This window comes from Talpa occidentalis, unplaced genomic scaffold, assembly GCF_014898055.3.
Source record: "Talpa occidentalis isolate TD23 unplaced genomic scaffold, MPIMG_talOcc4v2.1 talOcc4.17, whole genome shotgun sequence".
Lineage (NCBI taxonomy): Eukaryota > Metazoa > Chordata > Mammalia > Eulipotyphla > Talpidae > Talpa > Talpa occidentalis.
Window position 1 is genome coordinate 56078760 of NW_023601754.1, and position 17074 is coordinate 56095833.

General features: G+C 61.7%; 1 protein-coding gene across 3 annotated transcripts; it reads left to right on the forward strand.

The window, feature by feature from the left end:
• Positions 1-828: 828 nt before the first annotated feature.
• On the forward strand, positions 829-12447 carry RASGRP2 (RAS guanyl releasing protein 2). Of its 3 annotated transcripts, XR_008552602.1 has the most exons (17): positions 901-1002; positions 1605-1707; positions 2174-2236; positions 2529-2660; positions 3400-3550; positions 3709-3882; positions 4019-4135; positions 5434-5715; positions 6441-6518; positions 6721-6843; positions 7044-7159; positions 10134-10275; positions 10546-10582; positions 10971-11150; positions 12009-12073; positions 12234-12325; positions 12419-12447. XR_008552602.1 is itself a non-coding variant. In XM_037517643.1 (16 exons), the coding sequence occupies exons 1-15, from the start codon at positions 930-932 to the stop codon at positions 12065-12067; spliced, it is 1830 nt and encodes a 609-aa protein (XP_037373540.1). In that variant the 5' UTR covers positions 829-929; the 3' UTR covers positions 12068-12073; positions 12234-12447. The 3 variants fall into 3 exon arrangements, 2 of the variants coding, with proteins under 2 accessions (XP_037373540.1, XP_037373541.1); XM_037517643.1 differs by having other exon boundaries at positions 829-1002; positions 12234-12447; XM_037517644.2 differs by lacking the exons at positions 10134-10275; positions 10546-10582; positions 10971-11150; ... (1 more) ...; positions 12234-12325; positions 12419-12447 and adding an exon at positions 7552-9182.
• The last annotated feature ends 4627 nt before the right edge of the window (positions 12448-17074 follow it).

A 17074-nucleotide genomic window follows, 5' to 3' on the forward strand; every position in this document is an offset into this window, starting at 1 on the left:
CCCGGGACGGGACCGGCTGTGGGGTCACGCCGGCATTCCCCACCCCCCTCGCCACTAGCGCCCCCTTCTGAGCCCTGCTGTGTGTGCCGAGGGGGCGGGCCGGCGGGGCGCGCGGCTGGACGGCGCAGAGTGCGCGGCCGAGGGAGGCCCGCGCGGGGGGCCTGGGCCGGGCCGGGAGGGAGACGGGCCCGCGGAGGCCGAGACCTTCCTGGGCCTTCGCGGAGGAGGCGGCGTGGGGGCGGCTCCCAGGCTCAGGCTCCCCGCTGACGCCCCAGGGCCCCCGCGGGCCGCCCCCCCGGGAATGTTCCGCACCACGGCCCGCCTACCCGAGGGCAGGCCCCTGGGGCCCCCCCCGCAGCCCCGCGGCTCCGCCTCCCTCCCCGGGAGCCCTGGAGGGGGTGCTGCGGGCGGGACGCCTGGGTTCCCCCCTCCCATCCCAGGGAGAAATTCCTCCGAGGTCCCCTCAGGCTCTGGGTTCCCAAAATAACCCTGCGGGGGAAGGGAGGCTGTGCAGGGAGGGGGCGGGGGGGCGCGGCGCCGCGCTGCGGGGCGCTGCAGGTGTCTGGGGGGGCGCGAGAAGCGGGCCCGCGGGCTTGGGGCACCGGCCAGGCCTGCGGCTCCGGCTCGCCTCCATCCGGGGGAGCCGCCGGGCCCCCCGCGCCCCCGAGGGCGGGCCGGAAGCCTCCGGGCCGCCGGTTTCCCAACTGCGGTTGCACCACCCGGGCCGGGCCGGACCGTTATCCCCGGAGCGGCCCCGCGGCGACTCCGCCCCTGCCCAGCAGGGGGCGTGCCCGCCCCGCCCCGCCCGGTCCTGCCCCGGCGGCTCCGCCGCCCGCGCCCGCGCCCCAGCGCTGCCTCTCGCGCCCAGGGGTCCGGCTCGAGCCCCGGGAGGCGCTCGCGGCGCTGCCTGCCCAGCCTGCCCGCGCGCCATGGCGGGCACCCTGGACCTGGACAAGGGCTGCACGGTGGAGGAGCTGCTTCGCGGCTGCATCGAGGCTTTCGGTGAGTGGCGGGGGGCACGCGCGTCTGCCCCCGCGCCCCCTCCCGGGACGGGCCCGGCCGGGCCCCCGAGGCCCCCCTCCCGCAGCCCCCGGGGAGAGCTGCTCTTCCACGGGGCGGCAGCGCCCGCGCGCTTCGGAAAAGCGGCGCGTTCCCCTCCCCCAGCGCGCGGGGCGGCCGGAGGGGTCCCCAGGCCCGGGGGCGCGAGGGGCGCTATCTCCCTCCGGGGGATCCGGAGGAACTCCCTGTCTCCGGCCTGGGAGCTGTTTCCGGCTGATGGGGGGCAGCTTATCTGGTGGCGGGGTGCCCCCTCCCCCAAGCACTCAGGAAATGACCTCTGGATTCTTGACCCCGGGGAACCCAGGCTCCTTCCGCCCAGCTGGTTCCCCTCCGGGCGCGGAGCCGCTCTCCTCCCGCAGCTCCTTGCCCCCCCCCCCCCCCCCCGCCTTCCCTCGCGCACCCCACCTTTCCTCTCCACCCGCCTCCTGGTCCTGCGAAGGCAGGAGGGTTGGGGAGCAGACGCCCCGCGCGTGGCCGGGGAGGTTTAGGGGCCGCGGCTGCAGGACCTGCGGTCACCCGGCTTCTCCTCGGCCCTCCGGAGCTAGATGACTCCGGGAAGGTGCGGGACCCGCAGCTGGTGCGCATGTTCCTCATGATGCACCCCTGGTACATCCCCTCCTCTCAGCTGGCCGCGAAGCTGCTCCACATATATCCTTCGCGGGCCTCGCCCGGGCCGGCACCCGAGTCCGGGAGCGACTCCCGCCGCCCAGGCCCAGGCGGAGAAGGGGCTTCGCGCCCCGGCCGTGGGCCCCTCCCGCGCCGCAGGCGTCAGCTCGGGAGCCGCCCGACTCCCACCCGGGCCTGGGCCCCGCCCGACGGCTCGGCTGAGGCCTCGCTCGCCGCCCCCCGGCCGGGACCTGCCCCTGCTCGGGCTCTGGCCCGACCTCTGGCCTCTCTCCCAGGACACAGGCCCTGCCCGCGGCCTCCCCTCGAACCCAGCCCCTTCCCGCCCAAGCCCTCGCCCCAAGCTGCCCGGACCCCAGCCTTGGGCCCCGCCCCAGCAGCTCCCCCAGAAACAGGCCCCGCCCTCAGCCTCCCACCTGAACTGGGGCCCCACCCGCGCCTCCCTTTGGAAAATGAGACCCTGCCCGGGTTCTCCTTAACTCTCCTTCACCTACCAACAATCCCGCAAGGACCACTCCAGTTCGCTGCAGGTGAAAACATGCCACCTGGTCAGGTGAGTCTCCTGGGGGCTCTGTCCCCCCCTGACTTCCCTGTTCTCGGGCTTCAGAGTCCCTGAGAGTGGAAAGAGCGGGTTGCGGAGTGGATGGCTCCGGGGTGCTGCCGCAGGCTGACTCCTGCCTGGGATCTTGATCCCCCCAGTGTGGGTGGGGAAGGAAAGCGCCCCGGGGAGGAGGAACCTAGGTTTGAGACTCTTTCCCACCCACCCTTTTCCCCAAAATGGGGGGACCGCAGTCCCAGGGGATGGTGCGCGAGGGCCCCTCGGGTGACTGCCCTCCGCCCCCCAGGTACTGGATCTCAGCATTCCCAGCGGAGTTTGACTTGAACCCGGAGCTGGCGGAGCAGATCAAGGAGCTGAAGGCGCTGCTGGACCAAGAAGGGAACCGGCGGCACAGCAGCCTCATCGACATCGAGAGCGTGTGCGTGGGGGGCCTCGCGGGGCTGGGGGGCACTCAGCGTCCTCTACCACCTGCGCTTAATAAATGTTTATGGAATTGACTGAGTGAGGGTCATGTCACTCTCTCGCTTAAACACCTCCTGGGACTCCCTGTCGCCTTCAGAATGCCTCAGTTGGGGACAGATGCCTCTCAGCGTCTCCGGCTCTTCCGCCTGCCTGTGCCATCCTCCCCGGCCCACGCCATCCCACTCCCTGGCGCTGCGGCCCAGGCCCTCGTGCCATCCCCAGGCCCCTGCCTCTTCCCACCACCTCGCTCTGCTCATGTTGTCCGGCTTCCTCCTCCTCGTGTTGTCTAAACAGCTCAGTGTGGGGTGTCCATGGGCTCAGGACTTTCGTGGGCAGTTCCCTGTCCCGTTTGTTCCCTCACTTTGTGCGGAGCCCTGGGCCAAGCGCTCTGCTCAGCAGCCCTGTCCTGTGATGGTTCGCATGTGTGTCTGTCTCCCTCAGTAGGCTGTGAGCCCCTCGAGGGCAGGAACTGTGTCTTGCTCATCTCTGTCCCCCCCGCCCCCCCACAGTGCCTGGCCCAGGGTCCCTCTTCCGCTGTGTGTGTTGAGGCCTGATGAGGGGCGGCTACAGGGGCGGCAGCGGGGACGTCAGGGCCTCGTTGCTCAGGTCCTCAGGTGGAGTGGGACGTGTGCTGGTGTGGGGCCTGAGGGATGGGGCCTCTCCCACCAGGGGCTCACTACCCCTGCCCCCCCCAGCCCCACCTACAAGTGGAAGCGGCAGGTGACCCAGCGGAACCCCGTGGAACAGAAGAAGCGCAAGATGTCCCTGTTGTTTGACCACCTGGAGCCCCTGGAGCTGGCGGAGCATCTCACCTTCTTGGAGTACCGCTCCTTCTGCAAGATCCTGGTGCGGGCGGAGGGCCTGGGCTCCGGTGCAGGGCAGTGGGGGCGGGGGGCCAGGAGGGACAGGGTCCCTGGGGAGACACAGGGTCCCAGGGTGGGTCAGGGGTCCTGGCCTGAGGCCGAGGGGAGGGGCCGTGGGGCCTGAGGCCACTCCTCCCCCAGTTCCAGGACTATCACAGTTTCGTCACCCATGGCTGCACCGTGGACAACCCGGTCCTGGAGCGCTTCATTGCCCTCTTCAACAGCGTCTCCCAGTGGGTGCAGCTCATGATCCTCAGCAAGCCCACCGCCCCGCAGCGGGCCCTGGTCATCACACACTTCGTCCACGTGGCAGAGGTGCCCCCCACCTCCCCCCGGCCCCACCCCGCCTGTCCTCCCTTTCCACTCACCTGCTGCCTGCTCTCCGGAAAGGCCGGGCCAGATCCTGGGCCCACGTGGTGACTCGCTGCTTCCCTCCTCCCCGTGTCCCTAGAAGCTGCTGCAGCTCCAGAACTTCAACACGCTCATGGCGGTGGTCGGGGGCCTGAGCCACAGCTCTATCTCCCGCCTCAAGGAGACCCACAGCCACGTCAGCCCTGAGACCGTCAAGGTGCCGAGGGCTGGGGGGCTGCCCTGTTTGGCCTCGCCTGGGCATTCCTGTCCTCGTTTGACAGATGAAGAAACTGAGGCTCTCGGGGTGAAAGGCTTGTGCTGGGCTGCGCAGTGGAAGTGACAGTGGGGCTCTGCCCAGCTCCAAAGCTTGTGCTTTCTTCCTCTTCTTATGTTTTAACATATCGACTCACAAACAGAGAGAGAGGAAAATGTAGAAAACGTGTACATGTTTAAATTGTTAAGAAAACACCTGTGTAACCGGCACCAGGTCAAGCAATGGAATATTGCCAGCGCCCCCCGCGCACCCCCCCCAGCTTAGGGCGGCGGGCTCCCTCCCTGTCAAAGGTCAGAGGGAGTGACGCCTTGATTTCTGTGACGACAACCTTGCTCCTCTGTAGAGCAGCACCCCAGAACCTTTGGAGGGGGTTGTTGCGCATTTTTGAACCTTGTACATATGGAACCCGTCGACGTGATTCAGAGTCTGGCTTCTTTCGTTTTGTAGTGTGGGGCCGTTGCTTGCTTGTGTTTTTTTTTTTTTTTTTTTTTTTTTTTTTTTTTAAACTTCTACCTAGAAGGAATTTTATTTTATATTATATTTTTAAAGATTTATTTTTATTTATTTATACAAGCACTGGGTACAGTCAGAAGCGCAGAGGGTGAGACAATTCACCAGAGCCAGAGCGGGGAGCAGAGCAGGCAGAAGGACCAAAGTACACTGCTGAGGGGAGTAGCGGGCAGCAGGAGAGGTCTGCGTGCCATGTGGGACCCTCCTCCGGTGGCCGGGGAGCAGCCGGGGATTGAACCGGCGCTGCAGAGGCTGTGGGCAGCTTCGCAACCCAGCGCTCAACCGCTGCGCCACCGGGGAGGCCCATTGCTTGCTTGTGTTTTGCTGCCACTGAGTATTTTATTACAAATCTGCCCCCAGCTGCGTGTCTGCCCTCCTAATGGGCATTTGAGTTTTCCCTGTTTGGGTTGTTACAAATGGTGCAGCTGAGAACTTCCTTCTAGACTGTCGTCCTGTGCTGCTTTGCTGCCGAGCCTCAGTTTCTCCTGTTAAATGATGGTGAAATCTGTGCCCAGGCCTGGTGCCGAGGTGCGGTATTTGGCCGTGGGTGTTCCCCGGAGCTCAAGACTTAGGAACTCTGACCCTCAGGCTGGGGGAGCCATGGGCAGTGGGGGTGGTGGTGGGGGAGGATGTTAACCCCTCACCCTGCCCTGTCTGACTCTCCCTCAGGGCTGAGGGGCTGGGGAGTTGAGCTGAGGATGTGCGTGTGACTCTCTGCCCTTTGCCCGCAGCTCTGGGAGGGGTTGACAGAACTAGTGACGGCCACGGGTAACTATGGCAACTACCGACGCAGGCTGGCAGCCTGTGTGGGCTTTCGCTTCCCCATCCTGGGCGTGCACCTCAAGGACCTGGTGGCCCTGCAGCTGGCCCTGCCTGACTGGCTGGACCCGGCTCGGACTCGACTTAATGGGGCCAAGATGAAGCAGCTCTTCTGCATCCTGGAGGAGCTGGCCATGGTTACCAGCCTCCGGCCGCCCGTGCAGGCCAACCCCGACCTGCTGAGCCTGCTCACGGTGAGGGACTGGGGCAGGCATGCTAGAGGGCTGGCTACCAGGTGACCCCCCACACCTGGTCCTGGGTTTATCAGGTGTTCTAATCGAGGAACTGAGATCCAGCTTTGCCTCTAGGGTTAGGAATGAACTGAGCTGGGTTCAGGCTCTGGATGGAGCCTGCCTGTGGGCTTGAGGCAAGGCCTGGGGCCTGGGCTGAGGACCTGGTAATGAGTTGTGTTCAAGGTTTGGGGTCGGGCTCTGGACACTGGTTATAGGTGTGGTTCCTAGGCTCTGAGGTTCTGGGCTTGGCCTTGGATAGGAATTGGGTTCTAGTCCATATTTGGACAAGGACTGGGCTGAGGTTTGGGTTTGGTGTGAATTCTTAGCTGCTTCTAGGGCCTGGGCTGGGGCCAGGCAGCATTGAAGTCTGAGGTGGAGCCTGGACACTGGGTCAGATTCCAGGTTAGGGGTGAATCTCAGAGTTCTTGGCTTGGTTCTGACTTGGACTCTTGGCTGGGATCTTGATAGAGTGTCGGGTGAGGGTTTGGGGCCAAGCTGTGGGTTCTGGTCTATGCGCCAGCTGCTGTGTGGTTGTTGGGCATGTTTGAGGCTTTGTCCCGAGTCTAGCGTCCGGTCTGGGCTTGGAGCGGAGCTATGGCCTTGGTGGATCCTTGACCTTGGGCTCTGGGCTGTGGGCTCCTGAAGCAGCCGGGCCAGGGGGGTGAGGTCATACCCGTGTGTCCCAGGTGTCTCTGGACCAGTATCAGACGGAGGATGAGCTCTACCAGCTGTCCCTGCAGCGGGAGCCGCGCTCCAAGTCCTCGGTGAGGCCAGGGGCCCCAGCTCGCCCCTCTGCATCCTCTTCTGCCCAGCCTGAGAATCCCAGATGTGAGGGAATGTGGGAGGCTTCCTCAGCTGTCCTGCTTGTTGGGCAGCCTCCCTTCTCCCTGGGCCTCCCCTCACTGCTTTGCTAGACTCTGGGCTTCCTCTCCTCTGGCCCTCACTCAGGCCTGCCTGTTTCCACAGCCCACCAGCCCCACAAGCTGCACCCCACCTCCTCGTCCCCCAGTGCTCGAGGAGTGGACCTCAGCGGCCAAACCCAAATTGGACCAAGCAGTCATGGTGGAGCACATCGAGAAGATGGTGGAGGTGAGACACTGGCCCGTAGTGGCCTGTGAAGGTGGGTTTGGCCAGGCTCTGCCCTGGGGCCTCCAGCAGGGCCACGGTCAAGGGTCAGCACCCAGTCTTTGGGTGCATGGGCACAGCCATGGGGTGGGCCTGGGGGGTGAGGTGGTGGGAATGTGGGCAGGACAGGCGATGAGCCCTTTTTCTCCCCGGCCTCTCTGTAGTCTGTGTTCCGGAACTTTGACGTCGACGGGGACGGCCACATCTCTCAGGAAGAGTTCCAGATCATCCGAGGGAACTTCCCTTACCTCAGCGCCTTTGGGGACCTCGACCAGAACCAGTGAGGAGGGCTGGGGGCTGGGGAGAGGGAAGGCAGTCTCACTTCCCTTTCAGCGTTGGTTCCCTCAAGTGCAAGGCTGAGATGAGGCCTCTGAACCAGGCACCACGGCTGAGGGGGCTGCCGATGGGGGGTGGGCGCCTGGGGTGGGGGTGACCACCTGCCTGGAGGCTCAGGGTTAGCTCACTCATTCAGGCAGAGGCGGGTGGGGGGTTCCACCTGAATCTTGCAAAGCAGTGGGCGGGGGTGGGGGGCCGCGGCGGCCACATCAGGGCTGTTTTATTTGTGGTGTGCACAGCTGGCCGAGTGTAGGCAAGTGGAGCTCCTGGGCAGCCCGCTTTAATGACTAGATAAGAAAGGCCCGTAATGAGCAACACCCACTTGCTTATCAACAGTTCACATGCTGACGACTGGGACAAACAGCTGGCTCTGGAAAGTAGGTTAAATGAGCCCCCTGCCACCCCATCAGACCCCTGTTTTGCTGAGCGGACAAATTCCAGTCAACATTGTCCTTCCATCCCAGGTTGATGTGTTTTTTAAATGTTGGCTAGATTTCAAAATTCTGGCTTTTTTCCATGTGACAAAGATCTGTGGTTCAAAAAAAAATCCAGGTAATAAACTGGGTTTACAGTGAACAAAGTGTATCAGGTTGTGAAAAGCCCCTTCCTTCCTTGCCGCCCAGAGAGGTTTCGTCAGTGGCACTTAGCAGCGCTGCTGGCGGGGCACGCGAGCATCCCTCCTCCTCCTTTTCCACGCATGTGCAAATTGAGAAGGATTTTGCTCGTCTGTGTCTGTCTCATGGACAAACAGGATTAGAGTATAAATCTTGCTGTGCCAGGGGCATGAGTTGTAGTAGCTTTGTCCCTCCCTCTGCCCCCCAGTCGAGCCACAGCTCCTGGTTGGCTCTCCAGTGGGTGGGTGGTTTTTTTCTCCAGGCCCCACTTATGGGGTTCAGCCTTTGGAAACCTCTGAACCCTCAGCTTCATGCTGCGGGCCCAGCCTTAACTCCCCACCTCTCATACACCTCAGACCTTGACCCAGCACCTAACTCCCAACTAAGAAGAGGGAGACCAGCACCCCCTCCCCTGTAACTGCTGTGTCCAACCCCCACCTTACTGTCTCAGCTTTAAACTCCCTCTTTGTTGCTGAAAGTTGGGGGTTTCCATCTCTTTCTTGCAAACTCACCAATGCATTTAAAGCCACTTTGGATATACTTTAACCAGGCAGTAGGTATTTCTAGCAGTTTGGTTTCTGGTGTTTAATTTACAACATTTTGGCACTGCCTCCATGGGTCTGCACGCCCGGCCTTGCTTTTGTTTTTCACTTAACCCTTTATTAAGGGCCTCTCCCCCGGCCGCTGCCTGTGGTCTACCAGCGGTCTACCTCGTTCCTCGTTCGTTAGAAGCGAGTAGCCTGCCCTGTGGCTCGGCTGTCATTTACCCCGTCATCCTCCTGTTTTCCGCTATTAATATCTGCCAGGCCGCTGGGAACAGCTTTGTGCCGATGCGCTCAGGCCACTATTTCTGTAGGAGAAATTCCTAGAAGTGGGATAATTGGATCAAAAGATATGCACATTCTAAATTAGGAGAGAGACTGCCAAAGTGACCTCAGGCAAGGTTGTGCCAGCCTGCACCCCCATCAGCAGTGTGTACCAGGGCCCATTTCCTGGCTTCCTTGCCAACGCTGGATGCTATAATAAGCTTTACAATTTTGCCAGGCTAATTGGCAAAGGGTGTCTTGGTTAAATCCGCATTTCTTTAATACTAGCAGGGGCAGATCTTTTCATATGTTTGTTGGCCACTGATAGGTCTTCTGTTAATTGCCTGTTCACATTCTTTGTCCATTATCCCACTGGGTTTGTTGGTCTTTTTCTCATTGATTTTTTAGAATCGCTGTTAATGGATATTAACCCTTTGCTGTTGAATGTGTTTGCAAATATTTTCTCCCAGTCTGTCATTTATGTTGTCTTTTTCCATATAAAATTTGAAAAAAAATGTTGTGTGCTCAATATGTCAGTCTTTTCCTTTGTGTTATGTGTAGAAAGACTCTCCTTCCTCAAGATGACAAAATTATTCTCTTTCAGATACTTTGATACGTTTATTATTCACATTAGTGGGAATCTGGATTTCCTGCCCAGCATGGGAAGGGACTCTAAGTTTATTATTTTTTTCCTAAATGACTGGTTGTCTCATTGATTGGAAAGCCCATTTGCATTGTTATGGGTCCCCAAATTCAATGATGGGGGTTCCAACAAGGGCCCACCCTATGGAGATAACTCCCTGCAGGTTGTCCATTAACCCATAGACGCTATGCCTCATCGTCACTCTCTCAATCCCACAAAATCCCTTCTCTTTATCTCCATCTCTGGAAGAGGAAACTGAGGCACAGGGAGATTAGCCAGCTGAGGTCACATGGCCAGAAAGTAGGAGAGGTGGGATTTGAGCTGAATCTGTCTCCGCAGCACATACTCACTCTTTCTCCAAAATGTATTGATAGGAGAGAAAGAGGTTCCCGGGAAGCCCCCCAAGCCAGGTGTCTTTTGGGTAGGATAATGCAGAGGGAGACCTGCTGCTTCCCCCGAGCTCACCTGGGGGTGGGGGGATGCATCAGAGATCTAATCCCCAGGCCTCCCGACTGGGGTTCCACAGAGCTCACTTTGGGAAAGGGAGGCTGATGATCATCCCATGGGAAAGTGCACAGTTTACACCCTAACTCGGTGGAAGTGAGCGCCCAGGAAGTATGACCCCATTTTTCAGGAGAGGAAACCCAGGGAAAGTGACTTGCCCAAGATCAACCATAGCTGGTAGCAGTTGCCACATCCGCCTGACTCCAAGCCTAGTGCTCTTTCTCTTCCTTGCATCTGGGCTCCGGACACAATTCAGCTGGGAGTTGGGGTGGCCTTTTATTTGGGAGGGGGTTTGCCCAGTAGAATGGTTGTGGAAGGCCCCCTCCCCGCTGAGACGGCCCTGCCCCGCAGGGATGGTTGCATCAGCAGGGAGGAGATGGTCTCCTACTTCCTGCGCTCCAGCTCCGTGCTGGGCGGTCGCATGGGCTTCGTACACAACTTCCACGAGAGCAACTCCTTGCGCCCCGTTGCCTGCCGCCACTGCAAGGCCCTGGTGAGCTCCCCAAGCCACACCCCAGCCCTGGCCCCGCCCACCGGCCCTATAGACCCCGCCCACCACACCCGCCCACCTGCCGGCCCCACCCCAGCCAGAGCCCTCGCTGGCCAGCCTTTGTTGCACCTGCCTCCTCTGCTGTTCTGCTCTAACCTGGAGGGACCTTGAGGCCACAGAGAGGGTCACTCACAGTCCCTGCCCTTGAGACGGAAGAAGTTGAGTCTCTGCCTCTAAGTCCCTCCCCCTAGTACGGACCCTCCTTTATTTCAGATCCTGGGCATCTACAAGCAGGGCCTCAAATGCCGAGGTGAGATGGAGAGATGGAATGGTAGGACCACTGAGGTTTCATGCCCCTCCCCAGGCCTTCCCTCCCCACCCAGGCCCCGAGATACTGTCTGGGTGGGACCCTTATCTTGGTGGGACATTTGTGAAAGAGTGAAGTACCTTGCAGACAGGCATGATGAGGAGCCTTTAACAGGACTTTTGTTTGGGTGACACAGCTGGTCAGGCACAGAGAGCTTTGGAGAGGGCATATATAGGCAAGTAGGATGGAAAGAGCACATCAGCAGGATACTCTTATTTTGGTGGGGCAACTGCTCAGGAGCTAAGGAACCTGGGGAGAGGTGTAGACCTGGAGAAGGGCATGTGGTGTTCTGACCGATGACCTTGGCTGGCTTCCCCTCTGACCCCACCAGCCTGTGGTGTGAATTGCCACAAGCAGTGCAAGGACCGCCTGTCAGTCGAGTGCCGCCGCCGAGCCCAGAGTGTGAGCCTGGAGGGTTCTGCACCCTCACCCTCACCCACACACTCCCACCATCATCGAGCCTTCAGTTTCTCCCTGCCCCGTCCAGGCAGGCGAGGCTCCCGACCTCCAGGTAAGAGGGAGGAGTTCTCATTCTATACTGGACTGTGGAAGGATGGGGAAGGGCCTTTGTGGCAAAGTATTAACTTATTCAGAATAGAAGTCATTTCACAGTTTGAAATTCTTTTATTTTGGTGGAGTGACAAAGAAGGGATGGTCAGGTAAGGGGCCAGAATGTGGCCAGAGACCTTGACCTTTTGAAGTTGAGGAAGAAAGAGACTGATATATAAAAAAGAATAAAATGAAGAAAGGTTCACGATTTCAGTAGACTCTTATTTTGTTAGGGGGATTGACAGTGGATTGGAGAGGGAGTTATGTGAGCCACTTGTCTGCATTATCCTATTTGACTGCTTTGGAGGCTGCTCTAAGAAAAATTCCTTGGCCCCCAAGTCTCCCGTGGCTCTCTTGGGTTCTGCAGTGGTTTTAGGTCAGTTTGCTGAATGACAATTTGCCAAGTGATTGTTTTGCTGAGAACAGACTGAATGACTATGTTAAACCGGGGTCCAACGCAGTGACCACAAAGGTTTGGATTGGCATAAATCCTCAAAAACAGACAGGCACACATGTAAGTCCTCAAATACAGAAAAGATAAAACCATTTGCATCAAGCCTCCCAGAAGTGCTGGGGTCTAAACTGTGAAATACACACAAAATTGACATCTAAGCAAACTGCACTGACAAATCTGTGGCTGCAAAAAAGCTGCGGCAAAATAAAAACGAAGAATGAGCCTCAAAAGCTGGGCCGTTTGGTCATTCAGTGGATTGATTTTTGGTGGATGGCTCTGCTTCCGGGATGGGGTGGGGTGCCTCCTGGGGGGGGGTCTGTCAAGAACACATGGACCCAGGAGTTGGTCTGGTGACCCCCCCCATAGAGATCCGAGAGGAGGAGGTACAGACGGTGGAGGATGGAGTGTTCGACATCCACTTGTAATTGATGGTGAGTCCTTGTTCAGCTTGAGCTAGGCATCCCCCACACACACAGAGGGCTGGTGATCTGGGGTCTGGGAAGTGGGTCCTCTGACCAGATGGCCCTGGGCAGGTGGACTCCGACTTGGGGGGGTGGGCCTTCCTCACAATCTCTGTTTTTCTCTTCCCAGCTGTGACTGGATCAAGCACTCATGCCTGCCTTGGAGAAAAGTCTCAGACCAGACCAGGGAGCTGGGGTGCTGGGGCAGCAGGCTGGGGCCAGGTGTGGGGTGTGAGGGTGGCATGCGGCTGAGGGCAGGGCAGGGCTGGTCTCCCTAAGGTTGTACAGATTCTTGTGAATATTTGTATTTTCCAGATGGAAATAAAAGGCCGGTGTCGTGAACCCTGGACCATAGAGCCTCGAGTCCTCGGGAGAGGGGAGCTGGTGCAGGGCCTAGAATCTTGGAGTCTAGAACTTTGTAGTCACAATCTTGGGGGGTCTGGGATCTCATGTGTTGGAATCACGGGGGGATTGCAATCTTGGGAGAAACAGCCTTAGAACCAGAAAGCCTTGGAACATGACTCTAGGGATGTGTCCAGAATCTTGGGGGTCTGAAGTTGACACTAGCATGTCTTTGCACCCAGAATCGCTGGGCTCTTCGCCTTCAGGCCTCAGTGGAAAAGCCTTGCGTGACAGGTGGCCTCTCAGTCCCTGCTTGAACACAGCCAGCGATGAGGAACTCTCTGCTGAGAATGGGGGGAGGGGGGCAGACAGGAAAGTGCTGGCAGTGGGGGAAGGGGGCAGGGGCCAGGACAGCCTGAGCTCCCGCTGGTCTTGGGTACCTCTGGGAGGGGGCCACACTCTTAGGGCGTTCTGCCAGCTGGAAGGACAGTGACTTCCAGAGGAAATGTATATTGATCCTGCTCTCAGCCTCCGGCTGGCCTCTCCCAACCCGGCTCTTCCCTCCTGTGTTTGCAACACAAAGGTTTTGGGGGTCACAGCTCTCTAATGGAGGCTAAGGCCACTTCTAAGGTTTGAAAGGGTGGGGTGGGGGTCTTCTAAAGGTTTTGAAGTTGGATCAAGCCCCTCCTGGGGTTTGAAGACTCCTTAGAGCAGCCCTGAGTGTGGGAGCTACCTCCAGCATTCCCCCCACAGCTGGGTTGTGCCCCAAAGCAATTGTAGGACTGTCCCAGCGTGAAACCTGAGCATCCCAGCACCTACCTGCAAAGCAAAATAATCTGTGGATCTGGCAGTGGCCTCAGCCCCCTCCCTCAGGGTTCCCAGACCCTAAGCCCATCTCTCCCAGGGGGACCCGGCTCCCCCTGGCCTACTCAATGTGGGGTCACCTGTCCTTTCACCCTGTGACTTCTCAGCAGCAGCCCTGCTTCCTGCTAGGCTCCCCGACCTAATGGGCCCCCAGCTCTGGCCCTTCTCCCATCCTCAGCCCCCTCCTGCCCTTCCCCCTCTGGAGGCTGTAATATCCGTTTCACGATTTGGGGGCTGAGTTGCTATAACAACAGACGGCGATTGTGTTGTGAAGAGCAGCTAGCTCCCCGCGCCACCCGCCTGCCTCCCGCGCTGCCTCCATCCCTGCAGCCTGGTCGGCCCTCCTCCCAGCCCCCCAGCTCCCCCTCCCCCAATTCCAGCCTGGACGCTACCCAGTGTGTGTGCGCACGCGTGCGTGTGTGCGTGTGTGCGTGTGTGTGCCGGGGTCCGCCCGGCCCCGAGTGACGTGTGTCAGTCTTTCATGGTTGCATGTGTGAATTTGTTGTTTGTGTGTATTTGCCGCGTGTCCTCCGCACAGTGTGGCCCTGCTGGGCTGCGCGGGAGAAGGGCCACTTTGGGTGGGGGCCTGGGGAGGGGGCCATGAAAAGATGAACCTGGACCTGGGGGGAGACAGCCCTGAGGCTTGAGGGAGGGGCGGGGAAGTGCAATAGCTGCCAGGTGACCTTTCCTGCCCTTGATGGGCAAAGGTGGCCCAGGGAGTGGGGCGGGCACAGGAGAGAAGCGTTCACTCGCACTCCTCTCTTCCCTCCCCTGCCTCTACCTCACCCCTGCCCATCTATAAGGGTCTGAGAGGGTCTCTGTGAGTCACTGCACCTGTCTGTCTGTCCATCTGCTCCCTGGGTACCTGGATGGACAAGTCTATGTGTGTGTGCGTGTGCCCGCAGGGAGAGGAGCAGTGGGGGATGGGGGGGCAGTGGGCTGTGGGCTCCGAGAGGCGATTTCACACCCACAGGCCCTGACTCAGCAGTTCCCATATCTGGCTCCTCTGTGGCCATGGCAGGGCCAGTCTGAGGGTCTCTCCAAGGTCAAAGTGGGCCCCAAACCTGGGACCTGTCTCAGGACCTCTCTTCTAGAACCTGAGGAAACACCCCCTGCAGCCTGGGCCACCCGCTCACCCCTTCCCAGGCCGGGGAGGGAGACCTCTGGTGAGGGGGTGTCCTCTCGTGTGTCTCTAGTTGCCCACCCTGTGCGAGGTTTCTCAAAGGGCCGGGTGGGGGCAGGTCCTCTGCACCTGTTCGCCTGGGCACGCCTTTGTCTCCACGTGTGAAGGTAGCGTGGACACAAGTGTGTGTGTGTTCTTGAGCAAGCATGTGCTTCCTGTGGGTGTCTCCATGTGGCGAGTCATTTCTACAAGTGTCCCCGTGTGCCCCTCTGGGAACGCCTGTGTGCACAGGACAGGTGTCTGTGGCTGTGCGTGTGCCCCCTTGGGCCACGCATGCGTTCAAGGCTGAGTGTGTGTTCTTCCATGTGGGTTCTTGTGTGTTTTACTCTGGCTAAGGAAGCACCAAGTCCCGGGGCTGGTGCTGATCGCAGACCCTGCAATGGAAACCGGGGGTCCTGGAGTGAGCAAGGGGGCGGGATGGGGTGTGTGTGTGTGTGTGTGTGTGTGTGTGTGTGTGCAGGCGCGCGCACGCGCACGCACCGTCCCATTCAGAAACCCCTGCCCAACTCTGGGCTACACATTAGGGGCCAGGCCCACCTTTCATTGGCTGAGAGCGTGGAGGGGTGTCCCAGTCTCCCCCACTGGTGCACATGCACAGCGATGCCCACGCACTCGCAGGAAAGGCCTTCACCCCGGCACCGCACTGCTCAGAAGCTCGGCTGCGGGGAGGAGAACAGGAGGGGGTGCTGCCGCGCCCCCCCACTGTGCAGCAGTCCCCCCCTAAACCTACTCCTAATCCAGGCCAGGGTTCAAACTCTTGTGTCCCCAGGAGGCAGGACTGGGAAACCCCAAGCCCAGGTCCGCCCCGCCCCTCGCGGTCTCTCCCGCCCCGCCGCCTCCGCCGGATCCCAGCGAAGACCCCCCGCTCGGGTCTAAGGGCGACCGGGGCCTCGGGCGGGGGGAGACCGCGGCCGGCCCCGCGCTGGAGGGGCCCCGGCAGCCCCGCCCGCGACGCCTCGGAGCCGGGCCCGGCCCTGGGCGCAGCCGGCAGGGGGCGCTGCGGCCCGGCCCCGCCGCGGCCCGGCCCCGGGGTCCCGAGCGGGCGCCCACGGCCTCCCCCGGCTCGCCCGGCCCCGGGCGCGGCCACCGGGCTGGCCGAGGGGGTGCGGGGCCCGAGGGCCCGAGGGCCCGGCCCGGTCGGCGAGAGGCCAGGGCGCCGGGGCCCCGGGACAGGCGCCGGACCGCCGGGGTCGGCCGGGCGGGGGCCCGCGGGCAGGGCCGCGGGGCGCGGGCGAGCGGACGCGGGTCGGGGCGCCTGGGTCCGGGCCGGGCGCGCGGGGCGGGCGGAGGGCCCGGGCCGGGGCTGCCGCGCCCCCGCATTGGCTGCGCGGCCCGCCCGTCACCGCAGCGCGGCCCAATGCGCGCGCCCGGGGGGCGGGCCCGGTGCTGATGCTGCCGTCAGCCGGTGTTGCAGGGATGCGGCGGCGGGAGCAGCCGCCCTGACGAGCGCGCATCCTCCGCGAGCGGCGCCGCGGCGGGCGGCGGGCGGGCGGGGACGCGGCGGGAGCCGAGCGGCGCGGGGCGACCGACACCGCTGGCCGGGCTCTGCCGCCCGCCGGAGACGGGGCGGCCTTGGGGCGCGGGTCCCCACCCCCAGCTCCTGGACCCCCAGAACCAGGTACTGGGGGGCGCTGCGGCGGAGACGGGCGGGGGGCGGGAGTGGATAGGGGGAGGGGAGCGCCCGGAGGGCGGGGGAGGCGGGGAGGATGGATGGGGGCGGGGGCGCCGCCGCGCTGAGGGGGCTGGCTGGGTGACAGCGAGGAGGCTGAGCGGCTTGGGGGGTGGGGGTCGGAGGTTCCCCGTGGAAGAGGCACTGGCTCTGAGTTGGGGTGCCTCGAAGGGGTGGGAGGGAGAGTCACTGGGGGAAGGGCTGGGGGAAGGAGGGGCATCCGGAGGGCCGTGAGTGAGGCTGTGAAGAGGGGGTCCCCGGTGTGTGCCAGCCCCGGGGCTGGAACCCGCTCTGGCTCTGCCCGAGGGACCGGCGGTCAGTGTGGCAGGGAGGGTCTGCCCGGGAGAAGCCAGGGAGGACCTGGGCTTCGTGGGAGGAGAGGCGAGGAGGCTGCAGGGGAATGAGGGACCTGGAAAGGCAAAGGGCAGGGGCCAGGCCGAGGGCTTCCTACTGGGGGGCACCCCTGAGGACCCGGCTCTGCTGGGGGATGGGACCCAAGGGGAGAGGAGGTGATCGGGAGGGAGCAGAGGGGAAGGGAAGGAGGTGCCCCAGGCAGACATGGGTGTCCGCTGCTGGAGAGCTGGGAAGATGGGGGGCCTGAGGGAGAGTCGCGGAAGCTTGCGGGGGAAGCTTGGGGTGATGAGAGAGGGAGACTGGGAAATCGGCAGGAGGGGGCTGTGCTGGGGAGGGAAGGCGCGGGGGGCGGCGTCGGGGTTATGGCCAGAGAGTGCTGCAGGGAGAGGAAGCTGCAGGGCCCTGGGCTGGCTCCCCCACCCCCGAAGAGGAAGGGACCATTTCTCATGTCCCAGCCTCCTCCCCGGCTGAAGGAGCCGTCTGCCCTGGGTGCCGGGGGCTGAGCATGAGCCCGGGAACCCCTGATGGGCCCTTGGAGGCAAAATTGGCTTTGGGGGAC

Coding starts and splice junctions, on each gene's coding strand:
- RASGRP2 (XM_037517643.1), top strand. CDS start 930: ATGGCGGGCACCCTGGACCTGGACAAGGGCTGCACGGTGGAGGAGCTG. Junction 2,237..2,528: donor AAAACATGCCACCTGGTCAG/GTGAGTCTCCTG, acceptor TCCGCCCCCCAG/GTACTGGATCTCAGCATTCC. Junction 4,136..5,433: donor TCAGCCCTGAGACCGTCAAG/GTGCCGAGGGCT, acceptor CTTTGCCCGCAG/CTCTGGGAGGGGTTGACAGA.